At 35.6% G+C, this 20,726-nt stretch overlaps 1 protein-coding gene across 7 annotated transcripts in view; it reads left to right on the top strand.

Moving 5' to 3' along the window:
- DMXL1 (Dmx like 1) overlaps nt 1-20,152 on the top strand; it is an 81,785-nt gene extending 61,633 nt beyond the window's left edge. For 4 of the 7 annotated variants that reach the window (XM_051789288.1, XM_051789290.1, XM_051789287.1 and 1 more), the window contains 16 exons: nt 191-330; nt 657-742; nt 2,599-2,800; nt 4,066-4,183; nt 5,461-5,523; nt 7,404-7,490; nt 7,927-8,048; nt 8,167-8,308; nt 12,085-12,135; nt 12,421-12,481; nt 12,976-13,103; nt 13,279-13,371; nt 14,388-14,479; nt 15,334-15,386; nt 16,886-17,103; nt 17,495-20,152. In XM_051789288.1, coding sequence (XP_051645248.1) covers nt 191-330; nt 657-742; nt 2,599-2,800; nt 4,066-4,183; nt 5,461-5,523; nt 7,404-7,490; nt 7,927-8,048; nt 8,167-8,308; nt 12,085-12,135; nt 12,421-12,481; nt 12,976-13,103; nt 13,279-13,371; nt 14,388-14,479; nt 15,334-15,386; nt 16,886-17,103; nt 17,495-17,719 — 1,881 coding nt within the window. In that variant the 3' untranslated portion in view covers nt 17,720-20,152. Of the gene's footprint in view, nt 1-190; nt 331-656; nt 743-2,598; nt 2,801-4,065; nt 4,184-5,460; nt 5,524-7,403; nt 7,491-7,926; nt 8,049-8,166; nt 8,309-12,084; nt 12,136-12,420; nt 12,482-12,975; nt 13,104-13,278; nt 13,372-14,387; nt 14,480-15,333; nt 15,387-16,885; nt 17,104-17,494 lie in introns of those variants that run through there. The other 3 variants (XM_051789291.1, XM_051789289.1, XM_051789293.1) reach the window with 2 other exon arrangements.
- The last annotated feature ends 574 nt before the right edge of the window (nt 20,153-20,726 follow it).

Below are 20,726 nucleotides of genomic sequence, written 5' to 3'. Positions count from 1 at the left end.
TTAAGCATATAGTGCTTATGGACAATTACCCTTTTCATGAGGTACAAACTCCAAATGTTACTAAATTGAGTAAGATGATGTGTTTGCATTTTTATAAAAAGCATTAAATATTATAACAATTCAATTTTTAAAAGGTAATTTAAAATGAGATAAAAGAAGATAATTTAAGGAATATTGTTTAAATTTTCAGCCATTTCTTCCTTCACAAAGTAGAGTGGAATATGATTCAGAAGAGAGTCAGGAAAGTGATGAAGATGATGAAGACATTGATGGAGATGTGTGTGCATCAAATTCACGTAATCAAGAGCATTCTAATTCAAATTCTTACAGGTAAGTAGCTTTAGAATGTAAGATCTTCTACAATGTCTGCTTGTATTTCTGGCCTTTTATTTTTAAGTTAATACACCAGTTACTTGATATTTCACGGGAATGCATTATTTAAACTTAGTAGTTAATTTTTCACAATGATTATTTTACTCAATATATAGTATAATGACTTTTGAATTCAGAGTATCTATAATATTCTAAAATATGGGTTTTAGTTTTTAGTAGTTTATAATGAGGATTTGAAGCTCTAAATTTAAATCCTAATATTGAATAAGTGAGAAAAAATTATTTTACTATTAGTAAATGACTTACTAGTGCTTTCTTGTTAGTTGGTCACTGATGAGATTGGCAATGGTTCAGCTGGTACTTCACAATTTGAAGATTTTCTACCCTTTGGCTGGACATGATCTTTCAGGTAATAAGCAGCAGAGTTGTCTCTTTATACCTAATTACCACACTTTAAATCAGTAACGTATAATGTAGCTTTATTTTTAGTTCAAAAGTTATTAATTTTTCAGTGATCTGGGAATAAATGTTCTGATACTCTTTATCATACAGGCATATTTATGAAATAATATTGTGGGTGGATAAAATGAATGGGTGAAAAGGAATGCTCAGTAATTAGCAGCAGTCTCTGCATACTTATGTTTTCTTTGCCTCTTAGTCACGTAAGAATGTTTACAATATGTATTTCTTGATGGAAACACTATAGGCTTTCTGTAATTCAAGTAACAACCTTCCTACTCCTTGTTTCATAGATTTGTAGAACCATGGAATGGTTTTGGCTTAGAAGGGACCTTTAGAGATCATCTAGGTCCAGCCCTGCCTACCGCAGGACAGGGACTCTTTCACTAGATGGTGTTGCTCGAAGCTTCATCTGACATGACCTTGAACACTTCCTGGGATGGGGCATCGACAACTTCTCTGGCAACCAGTTCCACTGTCTCACCATCCTCATCATAAAAAATGTCAACCTTATATCTAATCTAAATCTCCTTGATTGGTTTAAAACCATTACTCCTTGTCCTATCACTACAGGCCGTGGTAAAAAGTCTTACTCTGTTTTTAACTTAAGTCCCTTTTAAATAGTGAAAGGGTGCTGTAAGGTTTCCCTGGAGCCTTCTTTGGTCCAGGCTGAGCACGCTTAGCCTTTCTTCACAAGAGAAGTGTTTCAGCCCTCTGACCTGTTTTCATGGCCCTTCTTTGGGCCCACTCAAACAGGTCCCTGTCATTCTTACACTGGGGGCCCCATAGCTGGGTGTGGTGCCCCAGGTGGAATCTCATGAGAACAGGTGTGAGGGGCCATATTCCTTCCTTCACTCTGCTGACCATCCTTCTTTTGATGCAACCTAGGATGTGGTTGGCTTTCTGGGCTGCAAGCGCACATTGCCGGCTCCTGTACAATTTTTCATCCACTGATACCTTTTAAGTCCTTCTCCACAGAACTCCTCTCAATCTGTTCATCACTTATTCGGTTTTGGTGCTGGTTATTGCCTTGGCTCAGGTAGACTTGTCCTTGTGTAAGCTTGGAAGGTTCACATGGCTCACTCCTCAAGCCTGTCATGATCCCTGTGGGTGGCATCCCTTCCATCCAGCAAATCAACTGCACCTCTCATCTTGGTGTTACCTACAAACTTCCTGAGGGTGCACTCACTACCGCTGTATCACTGTCACGGTATGGAACAGTACTAATCCCAGTATGCATCCCTGAAGGATGCCACTTGTTGCCAGTGATCTCCATTTGGACATTAAATGTAACTCTTTGGTTGAGATCATTCAAGCAGCTCCAGCCATCAGATAGTCCATCCTTACTGCTCCAGTTGAGAGGTAAGGGTGTTGTGTGGGACTATGTCAAAGGCCTTGCAGAAGTCAAAAATAGAGGACATCCATTGCTTTTCCCTTGCCTGCTAGTGCAGTCAGTCCACAATAGAATGCCACCAGATTAGCTGGGCGCAATTTACCTGTTATGATGAAGGAATGTCATGTTTCTCTCATCAGCTGCCTGTCACCTATATGCCTTGACATAGCTTCCAGGAGGATCTGTTCCAATATTTAATTTTTGTCAGCATTGGAGAAGTCTGTTCCTATATTTAGCAGTGATAACACAAAGCAGTTCATCTTTTTATACTTGTAAATATCAAACTGAGGTTTGAATAAAGCTTAATTGGGGGGATACTGAAATAAACTTCAGTCTTCAGCTGCCGGAATTATCTTTGTCAAGATCATAATGGAAAAGAGAGGGTTTTTATTATTGTTTACTTGTCTTTCTAGAGCTTCCAGTTAGCTCCCCAATATGCCATGCAGTTTTGAAAACTTTGCAGCGCTGGGAACAAGTTCTTCTCCGACGTCTTGAGCTCTATGGGGGTCCACCTCAACATTATATTTCAGTTCATGCTTCTGAAGATTCCCTAGCTGCTGGTCCTGCATTGCTTCGCCATAAAACTTTACTTGAACCTACAAACACTCCTTTCAGGTGAGTCTAATTTATATGAGTACTGACTATAATATCTTTAATATAAATCAAGCATTAGGTTATTAGTGCATGTGATAGAATTCAATAACTAAATACCAGTTTTAAGATTTGCTCTAATCCACTGTGAAATGGTGGGTGCAGATCAGATTTCATGCATCTCTGATCAGAGCAAGATCAGGAAAAGCAAACAACAGTTTCTATTTTTTTTAAGTTCTTTCATTGAAGCTTAACATATAGATTTTTAGTGTCTTTGGAAAGGTATGGTTGACTATAAACTAAAGAATAAAAAATTTACCTTGAGAGATAATTAAGGATTAGAGACAATGAATGAAATAATTGCCCCACCTTTGGAGGTAATGTTATCACATTCTTATCAGTATTATTACCTAAAATCAGAGAAGAAATATTTACTATTTGTAATATTTGCATAGTTATGACTTCACATAATTGCATGTTCAGCCAGAAAAGTGTGCTCAGTTTCTTAAATTATAATTTTTTAAATAGATATCTACTTTTTTAGTCTTACTGTCACCTATGGATTGCAGAATTAGCAAAAAGTCTGTCTTTTTGTTGTAAAATATCTTACTATGGTCATACTTAGTTTTAGTAATGTGACTTGATTAAAAGGTCACAGTTTAACATGTGTCTGCCGTCTGATATTTTTAAATTAAGATTTAAAGCAGTTCAGAGTTTTTTTTTTTTGGCCTGTCATAAGCAACTGTACTTGCATTTATAATTTTTGCTTGAGCATATTGTTTCTAGGGATAAGCATAAAATTTGAATTCTGATCTGATTTTACAGTCCTTCCAATTTTGTTACTGAAAAGTCATGGGTGTTTCAGAAATATTGCACAGCTGATGATATGTTTCTAACAGGAAGAGTTAGTCATTCACTGCCCATGTGATAAGATCAATCATTAGCACTAAACAGAAATTATCCATGTTGTAAAGAATGAGTTGGACTAATAAATAATCTGTATCCTTATCATTGTGTAGTTTCTTGAAGAGATTTTTCTCACTTGTCCCAAAATAGGAGGAGAAAATGGTACATATTATTTTCCTTCTTCCTTTTGTGCCTTCTCTCACATGTAGGTTTTTCAGGAAGAGGGTATTAAAGTGCTTCCAAATAGATCTTGTGTAGTTTCTATAGATCTGTAGTTTTGCTTCAGCATTTCTTCTGACTATCGTTTGATTCGAGTGTAAGATATTGCACTCTTGTATAAGTATGAGCAGTGTGTAAATATTTATTTTGACTTTATTCTGTAGATCTAGCAGTCATGTTGCACTATCAGTGAAGAGGCTCTGGCAATACTTGGTCAAACAGGAAGAAGTGCAGGAAACCTTTATCAGAAATATTTTTACAAAGAAGCGATGCCTAAATGAGGTCAGTATGGTGTTTAAAATGGAGAAAATATTGCAGGTCAATCTGTGAACTTTTACTTAAGTTATTTAGCTGGCATGTTTACTTCTAGGGCATGAATGATTAATACTCTTGGTTATGACTTTAAATCTGCAGTATTTGTAATAAAAAATGTTTGTCCATTGTTTTGTAGAATACAAAAATAATCAGTCTGTGATTATAGAATGAGAACTAACACAACTTGGCTGTAGTCAGCCTGTTCGTTAAGTTCAGTAAAGCTACCTCAAAAGAGTGACAAACTCGAAAATTTCAAAGATTAAAACCAGTAACCTAATCAGCCACAGTTCTAAAACTGTGAATTTTTCCCTGCCACAGTCATTCTGGCTTTTATCCACTGCTTTCTGTCATGTTATGATTTGATTTTAGTAAGAAAATTGGTCATACAACAGTTATTATTTCTGTCTCTGATAAATTGTTCCAGTGCCTTCTTGGATTCCAGGTTCCAGATTCAGTTAAATGTTTTTAAATCGTGGTTCTGTAATGGACGTTTAGGTTTTTCTTTTTCTCCCTGTTTAGTTCCTCTTTTTTTCTTCTTACTCGTCCATACTTCCAGTATTTTAAAAGAATTACTGGTATTATAGAAAAAGTGTGGAGTAGCATAAACAGAAGAGAAAGCAGCAGATGTGAACCAATTAAACATGCAGGAAAAAGAATATTTATGACTAGAAAATATTGATGACATATGGCAGCAGAGAGGTCTCTGTGACCTAACCTTCATTCTGTCACAACTAGAATATTAGCTTGTTTGGCTAATTGTGTTCACTGCAGACTGCAATTAAAAGGAAAATTGTTTGTCCTTTAAAGATGCACCATTTCTGGTCATGCTTCATGTTAATGCAGCTGTGTTGCTATGCTGTATGGACAGGTGTTTTGGGAGATTTTTTATGTGCTTTATATATTTCAAAGGAGGATCATGTACAACCTTATAGAGCATAGGTGTGTTGGCTTTATTTTTTATCTTGTCAGTGTAGATTGCTTTTTTTCCAATAAATTTGACTTTTGGGATGGACAAGATACTGTTACATCACAGAGTAGGTAAATCAGTATGTTTTGTACTGAATACAGAGCTTAGAATTTGTTAATTATTGTTACTACATAAAATGTGTGTGTGCAAACATGCTACTGTGTTTCAGTTGTTCTGTGTTGGGGTAAAAAACAAGGAATTAAGGATTTCCTTGATACCTTGTGTGTTATGTCTTACCTTTATGCTTTGTTCTGTGGTTGTTCTTTCCTTGGTGAAGTCATTAGAGGAGCACAATGAAACCATGAAAAATTCTGTGGTGGAGGAGCACATCATCAATAAGGTACACAGTAGTAATCCTCAAATTTATTAGATCTTACATCATTATGAAGTACTTTCTTTTTGAGATGGTGCTGATTTCACTTAAAAAAAGTCTTTGATGTCATAGCAAGCAAACTTAAAAAATCACTTTTGCAAGGGATTGAGTTAAACTAGTCTTGTTATAGAGTTTATCTGAAACTTAATTATGCTAGAAAGCCGCATCAAGCAACCAGGTATGAACAATATGTTGTATCAAATTCTGTAGCTCTGGCAAGTGAAGAGCTGAAGTTGAGATTTGCACAAGTGACAAAGATTTAGTAGCAGTATGGTATATAGTACATACAGGACCTTTCACCAATATCAGATGTCTGAATAGTTTCCTATAAGTGGAAGTGGTTTACTGAAGTTACAGCAGTTTTGTTAGCATGGTACTAGTTTGCTACTGAAAATTTTCCCTGAACCTTATTTTAAACATGGTGACAAATGAATCCATATAACAGTTTTTTTTGTAGCAAGTTTCTTGGAAGATTGGTATTGAAAAGGTATAATATTCTGCCTAGAAATTCAAATGAATACTGTATTCTTCAGTCTTTCTTTTGCAAAACTAATGTGAAGACAAACAAGAACATCCTGTGATGTCCTTGGGCTACCTTATTATTATTAATTATATGATAAAGTGGTATTAGCAAATAGGTAATTGGAACCGACTGGGGAAAAGTAATTTTAATTTCATGCAGGTTTGTTCACCATAACACACAGGTCATGGTTTCGTATCTGTTTGTCACTGCAGTTTTGTGCAGTGTCACATACATAAAGTCAACAAGGTATCAATTTTGTTTTGACATAAAAAAATATTCCACTTCTTTGTCTGTAACAGCTATAGACTTTTTTCAGACTTCAAAAAAGATTTGCAGATCTTTGACAGCACAGTCTTACTGTTTTTTCAAGTAAAATATCCTTGATTAACTCTTTCAAATGTCAGAAGATTAAGAATTTGAAGATGAGAGCTGGGAATAGTTCTGGAATAGTTCTTTGTGTTTTGAAGAAAATATAAGATTTTACATTTGTAATTCAGGTTTAAATTTTCAGATCACCATTAGTTTGGCAGTGTCATTTTTTTTTACTGTAAAATAATTTTGTAACTGCGATAGACTGAGTCTTTAATTAGTGTAATACTTGCAATGCTGAGCTCTTTAGTTTTGAACAGAAGTGCTACAGTGCTGGTAGAGTTTAGAATTTTGTGTGTGTTGGCACATACCCCAGTGCACTTCTAAAATACAAAATGGTAGATGATACTCAAATCCAACATTAGATCACATTAAGAAAAATGAAAGAAAAAAAGAATATGTAATAGTAAAAAGTTTGTGATACTTCAATGTACAGAATTCCAGATTTATTCAATTGTGGAAAAATGTGAATAGGTAAGCTGACAAAGTTCAAATTTATTTTCCGGCTCAGGAGCTTACCAGTATCTTCTTTTGTACTATTTCATCAGTTTCAGTGGCAAAAAGTGTTTACTAAGAGCCTGCAAAGACTTAAGAAAATTTTTTGAGAGCAAAACATCAAGATTCAAAATTTTAGTCATCAACAGCAAGTGTGTATGCAGCCTTGCTGGTTTTCAGCATCCCTGAAAAACTTGAAATGAACATAGAACTGTGACTTCTGTGACAAATTACACTTTCTCTGTTGCTGTGGTGATCTCAACATGGCAGTTGGAAGTAGATTATTACACAAAATAGATTTACCATAATTGTTACAGGATGTATTTGTTGAATTTTCCTAGAATTCAAATGAAATAAAAAAAGAGTTTTCATATGAGACAGTGTTTGGTCTCTGTACTTTTGTAAAAAGCAGTGTTGCATAAAAGTTTGTTTTTAATTGTGCTTTACTTTTTAAATACAGATAGAAACAGATATGGGATACCCAGGAGGCAAGGCAAGAATAATCCATAAAGAGTCTGACATCATTACTGCTTTTGCAGTCAATAAGGTGAGTGTAAAGGAGGTAGAATAATCTAATCGTGTTGTACTTCCACCTGATAACACTGATGGTAGCCCCATTGTGAATGTGTGAGATAAGCTTAGCCACCACCTTTAGCTACTTCTAGCACACAGGACTTTTAGCACTCCCTTCTCAAAAGCCGTTCATAATTACCTTTTCATAATTAAGCGCTTCTACTACAAATTGACTTTTTTTTCTGTTGTGCAGTACATTGAGGGAATGGAGAGGTGGTGTCTACTTTTTCTTTAAGCTTGTGTGTAGGAGTCAAGTTTAAACATATATAGATCAGACATATATGTTTGGGGTTTTATAAATTAAGTGTGTATTTGTGTGAACAACGGTGCCATAACCATAGAAAACTAAAATAAGCCCCTTTTTGAGGTTTCCTTTTGTATCTCCCATTCTGTGTGTTACTTTTTTTCAGGCAAATCGGAACTGCATTGCAATAGCATCAAGTCATGATATTCAAGAGTTAGATGTTTCTGCGATTTTAGCTACGCAAATCTATACCTGGGTTGATGATGATGTGGAAATAGAAAATAAAGGGTATATGTTCTTTGTTTTCAATATCACACTTTTGACTGTGGATAATTCAGAGTAACAAAGCATGGTATTTAATGTTGCTGTTTGGAATCTTAACTTACAGTGCTTTTTTCATTTACAGGGCTGATGATTTCTTAGTTATACATGCTCGTGATGATCTGGTAAATGTTCAGGGAACTACTCCATATACTCATAGTAATCCTGGCACACCTATCAATATGCCTTGGCTTGGTAGTACACAAACTGGCAGGGGTGCATCTGTGGTAAGTCACTTGTCAAAGATTACCTTCATGTATTCTATCTGCTTATCTCCTTTTGTCTGTTCAGTGTTGCTAGTTGTATTTTACAACTAGCGTGTAAGTAAATGTAGCTTGTCAGTGTAATAAAGATGAGCTGGGTTTTTTTATAACAATTCCCGTAATAGATTACTGTTACAAATACTGCACATGATTTAGGGGACACCAACTAAGCAAGCAAAGCCTTTAGACAAGCCATATATGCTTTCTTTACTTATGATGCATAATTTAAAAATTAAGAATCAGGGTTTAGGTAAGAAGTTGCTTCTTAAATTGTTCTTTGATGGCTTGAAGCCAAATGCTCTATCTAAAAAGAGTATATCCAGCAGATTTCAGGCTGTAAATTTGTAAGGATTGGGTAGAAATATTTAAATGAAATGTTGAAGCAGCTTTTATTTTAAGTGTGATCTTCAGCTTCAGTTTTAGGAATGATTTTGTGTCTGGAATGAAGCTTGGCCCTGAGCAAAAAGCTATTAGGTTAAATTTAATTCAGATCAAGTGATAACAATGTCAATGGCTAGACTACAATTATCTTAGTTCCTATGCAGCATAGATGCTGTCTAATAATGCAGATCTGTTGATTAGTTAGCTGGGAGATGCTTATTTGGAGACACTTAATTGGGCTGAAAGGGTCATACAAGGCACCATTATCTCTTGATCTTTCTACACACGGATGTGGAGTTTTCCTGGATAACTGAATGCATTAAGTCTTGGGACTTGGCTACATTTTGTGTCATTTAACAGCTCAAAGCAAGTCTATAACTGGTGGCAGAATGAAATAACCATACGTTAATTAATATTGTATTTGATTTTTGAAAATATCTGTTGATTAGGAGAAGTAAATAAGGAATAAGCATTATAAGAGTGATAATGTTATCCACATGTGGAAGTGGGTATTGTGCCCGTACCTACACCTCTGCCTTCTGTTTAGGAAATACTGATCCTAGTTTCCAGTGTTGCAGCTCTGTTACCCCAATCTCTTCTGCAAGTATTCTTTGAATGCCTTCACTGCTTTCTGCTCTCACTTCCATTTATATATATAAGTATGTATGAATTTTTGTGTGTATGTTTCTCAATGTTAAGTAATTATATAATATATTATGTAAACTGTACTTATCTGACTTTTTATTTTGTATGTAGTAGAACTTTTCTTCTTAAAGATATTTAGTTATGCTTGTGTTGAATGCATTTGCTGTTAAACTTTGGACCTAAATTTTGTCTGGCATACTGTTTGACTGTGGCAGAGAACCAAGCACAGCACAGAACGACACCTGCCCACTAGGGAAGAAACACAAAGGTACCCAATGAAGGACAAAGTAAATGCAGGAAGATATAGGGATTCTTGGGAGAAAATAATGTTGCTGTGGAAGGACTCAAACCTGGAAGAAAAGCAGCTTCACTAAAATCTTTCCTTTGCTACTATTTACTACTTTGTTCCTTCGGATACTACTTCTGATTCTTGTTGTCATCATTGCTTTTCCATAATGTGCAGCCCATTTAGTAGTTATAGCCCACTGTTCTCTACCATAACTGGCTTCTCAGTCTTGTTGTCTTTGCTTCACTTTCATCAGTAAGGGAGACTATTAGACTGATGATACTCAGGCAGTTAATGTTTTATTAGCTCTAAGGTTTTTTTCGTTACTCTTCACTGTTTCCTGTTGCACAGTTCATACAAGGTAAGTAGGGAGGCTCACCATCAGACACTTCAGCACAATGTGTTCACACAGTTCTTGCAGGAGGTGTTTCTAAGAGGGCACTGAAGTACTAGTATGTAGCTACAGCTTTGAAACTCAGGTAATGTTCTCAACAGCTCGTCATACAAGACATTGTGACTCACACCATTATTTACCTGTTTAACAACTGGTGGGGTGGATTTTAAGAGCTTTTTTATTCTTTCAGGCTTACTGTACATTAGACCCAAAGCACCCAGTTCTCCAGCAAAGTAACCAGTGTTCTAGCCATCAGCTGTTGTAGGGGAAAGTAAGGGCTAGCAGTTTCAAATCTCAGTTATATTAATAATGGAAGTATTTGCACTTGATAATTGTGCATGTCTTCTAAATTGGAGATGCTGCACCGGAGAGTTATGTTAGCAGTCTTTCAAAGGCATGTTTCTGTAAGTTTGCATTTTTCCAAAGCATAATCCATCATGGGTTAAGAGACTGTGATGTGTGCTTGTCTGTTGAATGAAGGAAAATGACTTCCACTAACTTCTGGGTAAAAGTTGGTGGCTCTAAAACTCAACAGAGCCCTTCATTTTAGTGGAGAATTAGAGTGAACCTGAATAACTGTTCTTCCATTTCCTCATAGAGATAAGTTGTAAGTTTAGGGAACAAAGTATTGCAATTATAAATGCACGCACCAATCAGTAAATGTTTGAAGAATATCATCCTCTCTTGTCTTGTCCTAAACCTTAAAATGTGTATATATTTTTACCAAACCATTTGACATTTTTCCTTGACATTTAAAGTGCTTAAAGAAAATAAAAAGGAAAATACATAATTGAAGATCTTTTTATCTTTAGGAAAGTCTTGTGAAATAAAGCTTTGAGAATTAAAATACCTAAATCTGCTTCCAGATGTAATCAAGAGCATGCAGTTTCTCCATTAATCCAAACTCAGGGAAATTTTAGCAAGAAAATAAATTATTTACCTTCCAAGTGCTTTTCCTCATTTTTGCTTTTGATAATTTAGAGAATATTACTTTTCTACTCATTGGATCATATGAAAAACACATGAAAATTTGTAATTCATGCCTCCTTCCAGTTGACAGCCTGATATGATTGGAGGCAAGGGAGAATCTTATGCTTGAAATACTGATCACTATCTACTGCTTCATGACAAGCAGTTTCAAAATACTGCACAAAATTATGGCACTTGAAAGTCACAGTTGGATTCAATACGATCTTAAAGGTCTTTTCCAATCTAAATGATTCTTTGAAAGTAATTCAATGCCAGCTTGATATTGGTGTGTAGTAAGTGGTAAGCTGCTGTGTTGAAGATACGTGCTCTGGCAACAAAATTTCATTTGTGTTCTCATTTGAAGTTAGCACCTGGCTCAAATATAACGTTATGCCTTTCTCAAATGTTCAGGTAAATAATACATACATGAGCAGACAGAGTCCAACAATTTTCTGAGGAAAGACAGTCCTCGAAGTAGTCAGATACTTTTGAGAAGAACTATCAAGAAACAAAAGAATGAAAACTCAACCTTGACATACATTAATAGAAAGAAAAGAAAGGAAGAGAGATCACAGGGACAGATATATTTCTATGATGAAAAAATCCCTACAGGTTTTTTTCCTTTTGTGGGTTGGGCATAGAATTTAATTAGATGAGATTTAAACATAATTGTCTAATGTCTCCGGGCCTCTTCATACATTGAATTCTTCCCAGTAAGAATTAATAAAATAAGAAAAACAGCAATGTTAACAGCGATCTTGGCAATGCACCTTGCGAAGTGTGGAGCATAGGAACAAAAGTGCTTCTGAAAAGTCATTGGATCTGTATTTGCAAAGTTACAGAAAGTTTTGAAGAAGTTTTTATTATTATTTATTTTTTAATGCCAGTTACTAGGTATATTGCTTATTCTGGATGGCCACAAATAACCACTTTCCAAGCAATGGCAATAAGTTAACTAGACTTGAAAATAAATATATTCCTTCCTATTTTTTACTTCTGTTAAAGTTTGTTTACCTCTTTCTTTACATGCTTCTGCCTCTGTTTTGCTTATCTTACAATATTCAGGAATATTCCAATAAATTTAATGGAATCAGAAAGGAATTGGCAAGAAAAGAGGTAAGATTGCAGTCTAAGGAGTGCTTATGTTTGGATCCATACATTTCTGAAGCAAAAATTTAATATTTACCTAGATGTGTTAACATGTTAACATGCAGAAGTGTTAACATGTGCACTAGTCTTGGAAGAAACTGACTTCTGTCTTAATCTCTAAACCCAGTACTTGCTTTCAGTAAGAAATTTGATAGGAGACAACTCTCCACAATCACTAATTATTCTCCAGTTCAGTAACTTTTTGTTCAGCAGTACTGTTAATTTTTTTCTATTTTGTTGTATATTTAACAGATGCTCAAGAAAGCTATTAATAACGTCAGAAGAATGGCTTCTCACCCAACACTACCATATTGTAAGTTCAGTTTTGTTTAAAAAAAAACAAGAAAAGTTATCTAAAGACTATATATTTCTTATTGGCCTGTTTCTCAGTATGCTACTTTATACTAGCACGGCAATCTACTATATGAAAGTTGTTTGTAAGCTGTATTTTAGTGAAATTATTTATCATTTTAAAAAACAATACCAGGGGATTTAGAATAGCCTTTAGAAACAGGGATATTTTTATAGCAAAAAGTATTTTTGTTTCATTTGTCACTTGAGTGAAAGATAGTGGGAAAAATATATTATTATCTCCAAGTAAATAGCTTCATATTTCAGTACCATCTAAATATAGTTCTTAATTAAATAATGAATAACACAAGTTCCAGTGGTACCTACTACTCCTACACCAAGCCAGGTACTATGGCACATAGTTTGGCACTAGTAACTTTGAGGTGGTGTGAGATTTTTTAAAATTTTAAAAGCTACAACACCTGTGAAAAGTCATGTAAATATTTTCTGTTGCAGACCTAACAGGTGCTCAAGATGGTAGTGTAAGAATGTTTGAATGGGGTCATGCTCAGCAAATCACTTGTTTTCGATCTGGTGGCAACTCAAGGGTAACTCGAATGAGATTCAATTACCAGGGAAATAAGGTAACTGACAGAATGTTTCCGTAATTATTCTATTCTCTTCTCTTCTCTCTTCCCCCCAGTATAATTGCAAATTAACAGAAACTCACATTCTTCAAATCTAAAGTAGTTTCGAAGAATTGTGGGCATTTTCTTTGCAATACATATGTATTTACTATGAGTATATATTTTCTTTCAGTTTGGAATTGTTGATGCTGATGGATATATAAGTTTATATCAGACAAACTGGAAATGTTGCCCGCTTACTGGAACTTCTCCTAAGCCGTATTTGGTAAGCTGAAAACTAAATTAGTTTCCATAACCTTGTGTTGTGCTCTCTTATTTCTTTGCCCCTTCAGAATAGTTAGGAGAGAGTGGGGATTGTGCTGATAACCAGTGTTAATCAAGAATAAATTATGTGTTGTTCCCATTCTGTGATATGTCTGACAGACAAGTTCTTATGTTCTAATCATACTTGCTAAGTGGAGAGTAGAAAATGCAATGTTAGATCTGAAGTAACTTTAATGTTCATTGAGACTAGTCTGTAATTGTTAGTTGTCAGTTAATTGTCCTGCACTGGTGCGACCTCACCTTGAATATCGTGTGCAGTTTTGGCTGCTGCAATATAAGAAAGATATTAAGCTGTTTAGAGAGCATCCAAAGAAGGGCAACAAGGATGGTGAAGGGCCTTGAGGGGAAGCCAAATTAGGATTGACTGAGGTCACTTGGTCTGTTCAGTCTGGGGAAGAGGAGACTGAGGGGAGACCTCATTGCAGTCTACAGCTCTCTGGTGAGGGGAAGAGGAGGGGCAGGCACTGATCTCTTCTCTGTGGTGAGCAGTGATAGGACCCGAGGGAATAGCCTGAAGTTGTGTCAGGGGAAGTTTAGGCTGAAAAAGGTTCTTTGCCCAGAGGGTAGTTGGGAACTGGAAGAGGCTGCCCAGGTTAAGTGGCCACAGCACCAAGCCTGACAGAGTTCAAGAAGCGCTTGGACGATGCTCTCAAGGCACATGGTGTGATTCTTGGGGAGGGTCCTGTGCAGGTCCAGGAGCTGGACTCAGTGATTCTTGTGGGTCGTTTCCAACTTGGCATATTCTGTCATTTTGTGATTCTGTAATTGACAGTTATGCAGGGCTGGAAAGTATACTTTCATGAAAAATTAAGAGTTTCACAAGGCATACCAATACCTTTATATGCCATGTTCTTTAAATTGCTTTTGAACAGCGTACCTTCTCAAGGAGATTTAATATTTCACGCTTGTACAAAATACGTTTCCCTTTTAATTAATTTCTAAACTGCAATTTTTCAGATGTGGCAATGTCATAACAAAACAGCCAATGACTTTGTTTTCATCAGTTCATCATCTTTGATAGCCACAGCGGGATTGTCTTCTGACAACAGGTAAGAACTGCTCTGATAATGCATGAAGATACCTTCTCTCTGCCACTTTGTTTTTTTTGACGATTCTTCTTAAGTAGTTTAAGAGCCACCTGTACTTCTACTTGATTTCTTTCTTTGTGGGAGGGGGAAAGAAGCAATGTTAGCATCTAAATTCATATGTCTATTAAAGGAGGTTTCGTAAGAAAGCACAAAACTCTGTTCATGTTCCCTATGAGAGGGAGAGAAGGAGATCCTGAGCTCTTCTCCCTGGGATCCAGTGATAGGATGGGGAATGGCTCAGAACTGTGCCAGGGGAGGTTCAGACTAGACATCAGGAAACATTTCTCTCCCAAGAGGGAGTTCAGACACTGGATCTGGCTTCCTTAAGAGGTGGTCTATGCCCCAAGCCTCTCCATGTTTGAGACATTTGGCTCTTAGTAACATGCTTTAATTTCTGATCACCCCTTAGGTGTCAAGCAGGTGGACTAGATGATCCTTCTAGGTCACTTCCAGCTGAATTATTCTGTTCTGTTCTTATCATAGGAGCCTGTCTTAAATTACAACTAGCATAGCTCTTCATTTCACACTTATTTTTGTAAGTGTTGATCAAGAAACATCAACAACTGCTGACATTCCTGTGAGTTCAGCTACAACAGATTGTCATCTCAATAGGAATCCTTTATGAGAAAAGCCAGTTATAGAATGATTGTGTAGAAGGCATGTTCATGCAGTATATATATAACTATGGAAGTAATTTGAGGTCTGCTCAAAAGTAATCATTGAAAGACTGTTTTTAAGGTTCAGATGGCTTCTCAGGTGTTCAAAATACCTTAGAACATTTGTCACTGATTTAAACTGCATTTTTTTTCCTACAGAAATATTTGTCTTTGGGATACTTTGGTTTCACCCACAAATAGCTTGGTGCATGGTAAGCAAAATACAACCACCAAAATATTTGATCACAGTAAAAAAAATGTATTTTTGTGTCTATCTTTATGGAAGTTATTGTGGGAAGTAATTTTAGCATTAACAGTAAAGCATCTTACACTGCTCTGTGTGAGTGCACTGGCAGGAACATAAAACCAGATTCTTGAGAAACTGTTTAGTGCTCTGTATAAATGATCAGTTTCATGCACATGAGCACCTTCCTTTGCATACCTTGTGTGTTTGCACCACAAGGGCAACCCCTGACAGCTAAACATTTCTGTTCCTTTTTAAAAGGTTCTGAGCAGCGTCCCCATGTAGTGAGTAGCATATTGAGAAGACAATAGCTATAACATTGTCAGAACCCCAGTTTTTAGCATGGTTATATGTTTTTGTACAACATGCATCGACAGCCTCCTGTTTAAAGTTCCTGTAGCTGTGTCTGTATTCATAAATCCGTGCTGCTACCCAAAATTTATTAATTAAATATTAGACCAAATAAAGACATGAGGACATGATTACAAAACAGTTGTCTGAAGATATGTATATGAATAAACACACCTAATTTTATAGAAAATATTGATATTTTTATGAAAATATTGAACCAGCAGATATACAAATAAGATCTCACAATTGTATAGTAAATTTCACAGTTGAATTAAGAGATGAACTTAACTGCTCTACTTGTAGTGCATTTTTGCCCTCAAAGATTGTCCACTTCCATGGCACTTTTATTCTGTGCCAAATACTGTCAATGGTTTATATAGATAAATAGTATCCAGAAATAGTATTACAAATATGCTTTAGAAGAGTTATTCATATAAGCATGCTTTTTGAGATATAATATTTAGCAAGGTTTTATTAGGTTTATTACTTATACTTTGTTGCAAGAAATACAACAGATTTCAAAATCTGAAATACAGAATTAAGATCAGAGAGTTTACTTACAGTATGATGAATGTTTGATTGTATGTGAAGGACATATGCAATCTCTAAATAGAAACTTGGAGACCCTTTGAACTACAAGTGCACTATATTGAGCTTTGTTCTGGAAATTGTAATTTTCATTCACTTCCTCCACTCGTTTGGGAGAGTAGACGTATCCAAATAAGTGTGAAAAGCACCAAATTATCAGTAAAATAACCAGTGGAAACTTGTAAGGTAGTTGGGCAAGTAGTTTAGGAGGAATTTCTGATGGAAATTATATGCCTTAAAATAACAAACATTAGAGACTTTGAAAATAATCTGTTTCTGGTCAGGGATTAATAGTTTGTGATTACACAAGGATAAAAAGAAAAGGATTTTTTTGAGAATACTATAGCTTGAGAATGGCTGATGTGAACCTGGGATTACATATATATGGTACTGGAACAAATGGGCTGGTTGTGATCACTTGAATTACAGCATCAAAGTCACTGTTGCTACTGTCTTCAACCATTAGAGGTTGATGGAGAATTGAAGTTAGTACTGTGTTTTATTTAAATTCCTTTGTTTGGCTTTCAGCTTTTGTCTGTCATGATAGTGGAGCAACTGTGCTTGCATATGCTCCAAAACATCAGCTGTTAATATCTGGAGGCAGAAAAGGCTTTACATGTGTAATTGATCTTCGACAAAAACAGCAGCAACAGTTACTTCAGAGTCATGATTCTCCAGTCAAAGCAATTGCTGTTGATCCTACAGAAGAGTATTTTGTCACAGGATCTGCTGAAGGCAACATAAAGGTACTAATGAGGGGGAGGGAGCAGAGATGATGTGTACATTCAGAAAGAATCTGGTACCGGTGTGGAACAATCAGATGTCATATGTACTGCATTTGTTCTCAATCTTGACTTTCGTATTTACTAATTTAATTACGAAATATTAGTCTTACATTGCAGTCTTCCTTTTAATTAGTGGTACCTTAGTCGCTGTATATATATTCCCTGTTATAGAAAATGCATATTGATATTCTATAACTGTGTCATTACATATTGCTACATATTTTTCTTTTACAGTTAGTGTCAGAAAAATAAAGGCAAAATGTAGTCCAGTTTCTCCATGACTCATGACTGCTGAATTTTAAGATCATGGTAATTTTCCTTATAAGAGATTGATGTTTTGATGGTCTTTCAGGTGTGGAGTCTTTCTACGTTTAATCTTCTTCACACTTTCATCAATGAGCATGCTCGACAGTCTCTCTTCAGAAACATTGGGACGGGAGTCATGCAAATTGAGACAGGACCAGCAAATCACATATTCTCCTGTGGTGCTGATGGAACAGTGAAGATGAGAATCTTGCCTGATAGATTCAGCCCTTTAAAGGATGTGTTGAAAAATGATGTGAAATTTATGATCTAATGTTTTTCTCAGAATAGTGAATAACATTCCCCTTTCTGCTATCCCTGAAAATGCTTTTCCTGGCACTAACCAACAAAGCAGATGCACAAGGATAGCTTGTGACACAAAGATGTTTTGGTTTTTCCTTTCTCCCCTTTGACCTCCCACTCCCCCACCCCCCCAACCTTGTATTTATTACCTGGAGCTTTTAGTCCCTGATGCACTAATGCCTTAAAGATTAACAAAGTCCTTCAGATTTTGATCGTTGCCTAAAATAAAAGCTATATAGGACTCCGAATTATATAATTATAATATTATTAAGATGTTGCTGAAGTGGTTTATTCTTCCTTTTGAGGTAGTTACACTCCCACCAGGAGTGTACCATCTGGGCATGACCTCTGCTTATATTCAACACCTGGCCACCTTCTAAAAGCGTGTCTGTCCAAATGGAAACGTTAGGTAATGTTCTTTTTCACTGTGGCAACCATAACTGTCTCTCTTCTCAACTTATTTAGTCAGCTGACAATAAAAATTTATACCTGTGTGTAGAAGAGAAACAAAGTTGTAGGAGTGAATGCTCCTGGTCATGCAAGCATTCATGTAACGAGCCACTCTTTGTATCCATTCCTGGAATCCAGGCTGTTTACCTCTCTTAACTTGCCTGATCTCCTTCCTCTCATCTGGGTATAAGAAACTGAAGGATGTTCTGTAACTTGTCTTCTGTTCTATAGCTAAAATCACTGCCATCAGGTTGGCAGGCTTACCTTTTAAAAGTAAATATATTTTTAATCCTGAACACTCCCTTTACAAAAGTAAAATGTAAATATGAATGGATATCTTCCTAGTAAAATCGTCAAGATTATGTGTGAAGCCTTAGTCTTGATCAAAAAGATACAGGAAGATACTGCTTTAGGATATGGCACTAGAATTTCTTCAAAGACTATTTATTTAGCTGTATGTAGAGGAAAAAAAACCCAAACCCAACCTAATTTATTTTTGCCTTTTTTTTTTTTTCCGGTAAGAGTCTTTATTTAGCCCAAAGATACTCAGTTCATTCTTAGCACTTACGTTCTTGTTTGTCTGCTTTTCCTAAGTACTTTAAAAAAAGGAAAAAGGAAAAAACTCAACAGCAAATTACTTCACCAGTGTCAGGCTTTGTACTGTATGTTTACATCTGGTGTCAAGTGAAAGAAAAAAATTAGAAAAGGATAGATGGAGTTTGGGGTATTTTTTGCCAAAATATTAAACTGCATAACTTAAACGTTTGACCAAATTATTAATGCGCAAGGCCTTTACATTTTTTTAGTCAGCTAAACTGTTTCTGTATTTTGGTTTACTTTTCCTTACTTGAGAGCTTGACAGAGGTTTAATTTGTAAATTAGATGTGAGGCTGGATTACTTGAATGCCAGTGGTGTACTTTTTGCTAAAAGATATTTTGTGAAATATAGCACCAAGATATTAACTGTAAAATAAACTTGTCAAATTAGGAACTATGGGGATAAACAAAGCTTAGCAGAAATGAAGGGCTTGTAAAATGAACTATGTAACATTCTCAGGATGCTTTTATCTTAAGAATATAAAGTTGTTTAAAAAGATTTTGTAAAATGTATTAAGGTCATTTTAAATGTATGTTTCGCAAGTTGCAGTGCAAACACTATGAAGGTTTTTATGCACATAACCTGAATTTTCAAATTGTGCAATAAAAAGAATGTGAATGTTTTGCCATGAAGAAACATGTGACAGCATTTCAAGCTGGTACAGCTGTTCAGTGATTCAATTATATTTGTTCTTCCTTAACACTAGATTGAAATCGAACTTGATAACAAAACAGTTTAAGTACAGTGATGGACCAGAAAAGTGACTAAAAGTGACACCACCTTACAAAGCAGACTTGCCCAATGGGTATGTTGTGTCTGTTCAGTGGCTGAGTTTCTAATATCCTGTGTTCTTATGGAAGAAGGAAAACAATGAAGTAAACAGTAGCACAGTCCTTTAGAATCAGCTGAAACCGTGACTTTGTAGCTGCTTATATACATGCATCAGTTTTATACATCCACTGAACTAAAAAAGTTACATGTGCAAAAATCATGGCAGTATTATATAATTATGTCCTAGATGTTTTGTCCTTAAATATTTATATCTCATTAGCTTTAATATTTCAAGCTCAAGTTTATTGTACTGGCAATCACAAAAAGCTGTCTTACCATCTGGGAACTGAGCAGTTTTTATATGTAATTTGCCAAGACATACAATGTTGTCATTTTTCTGAGTAAAGCTGCACTATGAAAAATCCTGGCAAACTTATGCTTATAACAGAATAGTACTGACCGTGAGCAGACATTTTCAATAATGTTTATAGTTACTATAAGCTATTCTCAAAAGTAAATTATGTAAAATCACAATGTATTTGCCACATCTTTATAATCTTTCCAATAAATCCTGCAGAAACTCAACCTTCTAGAATTCCATGTTGCTGCTATTTCATTTATGAATCAGTTGTTTGCTTGTATAGTGTTCATTGATGTTTAACTATTGTAAGACAAATTATTGGTAGTTTTCTTGTAATGATGGAGTCAAAATGAGTTAACTTCTGTTGTAACTGAAACTTTTAAAGGGACACTCTCAACTTGAAATCTAGTCATTGGAGAACTGAACTTAAAAGTCTTCCAGCTATTGCCCTTAACAACTTCCACTGACTTTTGTCCTCCAGCAATTAATGCTTCTTCCCCGTTGCTATGCAAGTTACTCAAACTTAAGGGTGACAGTGCCTGTGGAGGGTTCTGTGCTCAAAGTAGCCATGTGCACAGATTGAAAGTAAAATTTGCATTTACGAGTACTTAATCAAAAATAATTTATTGTCCAGACAAAATAACTTGGCATGTAGTTGATAATGTCCCTTTTAAATATTATAGACTGGCAGTTGTGACTTGTGTTTGTCTGTGTAGCAATACATAATGCTATCAGAGTGCGTCATTCTTGTGTTGCTAACTGATTCAGTTACCTCAAACAGATACGTGATCCACATTC

Source organism: Manacus candei, unplaced genomic scaffold (assembly GCF_025592945.1).
Source record: "Manacus candei isolate 608988 ecotype Guabito, Panama unplaced genomic scaffold, ASM2559294v1 h1tg000027l, whole genome shotgun sequence".
Classification (NCBI taxonomy): Eukaryota; Metazoa; Chordata; class Aves; order Passeriformes; family Pipridae; genus Manacus; species Manacus candei.
This window is presented reverse-complemented; position numbering and strand designations above follow the sequence as displayed.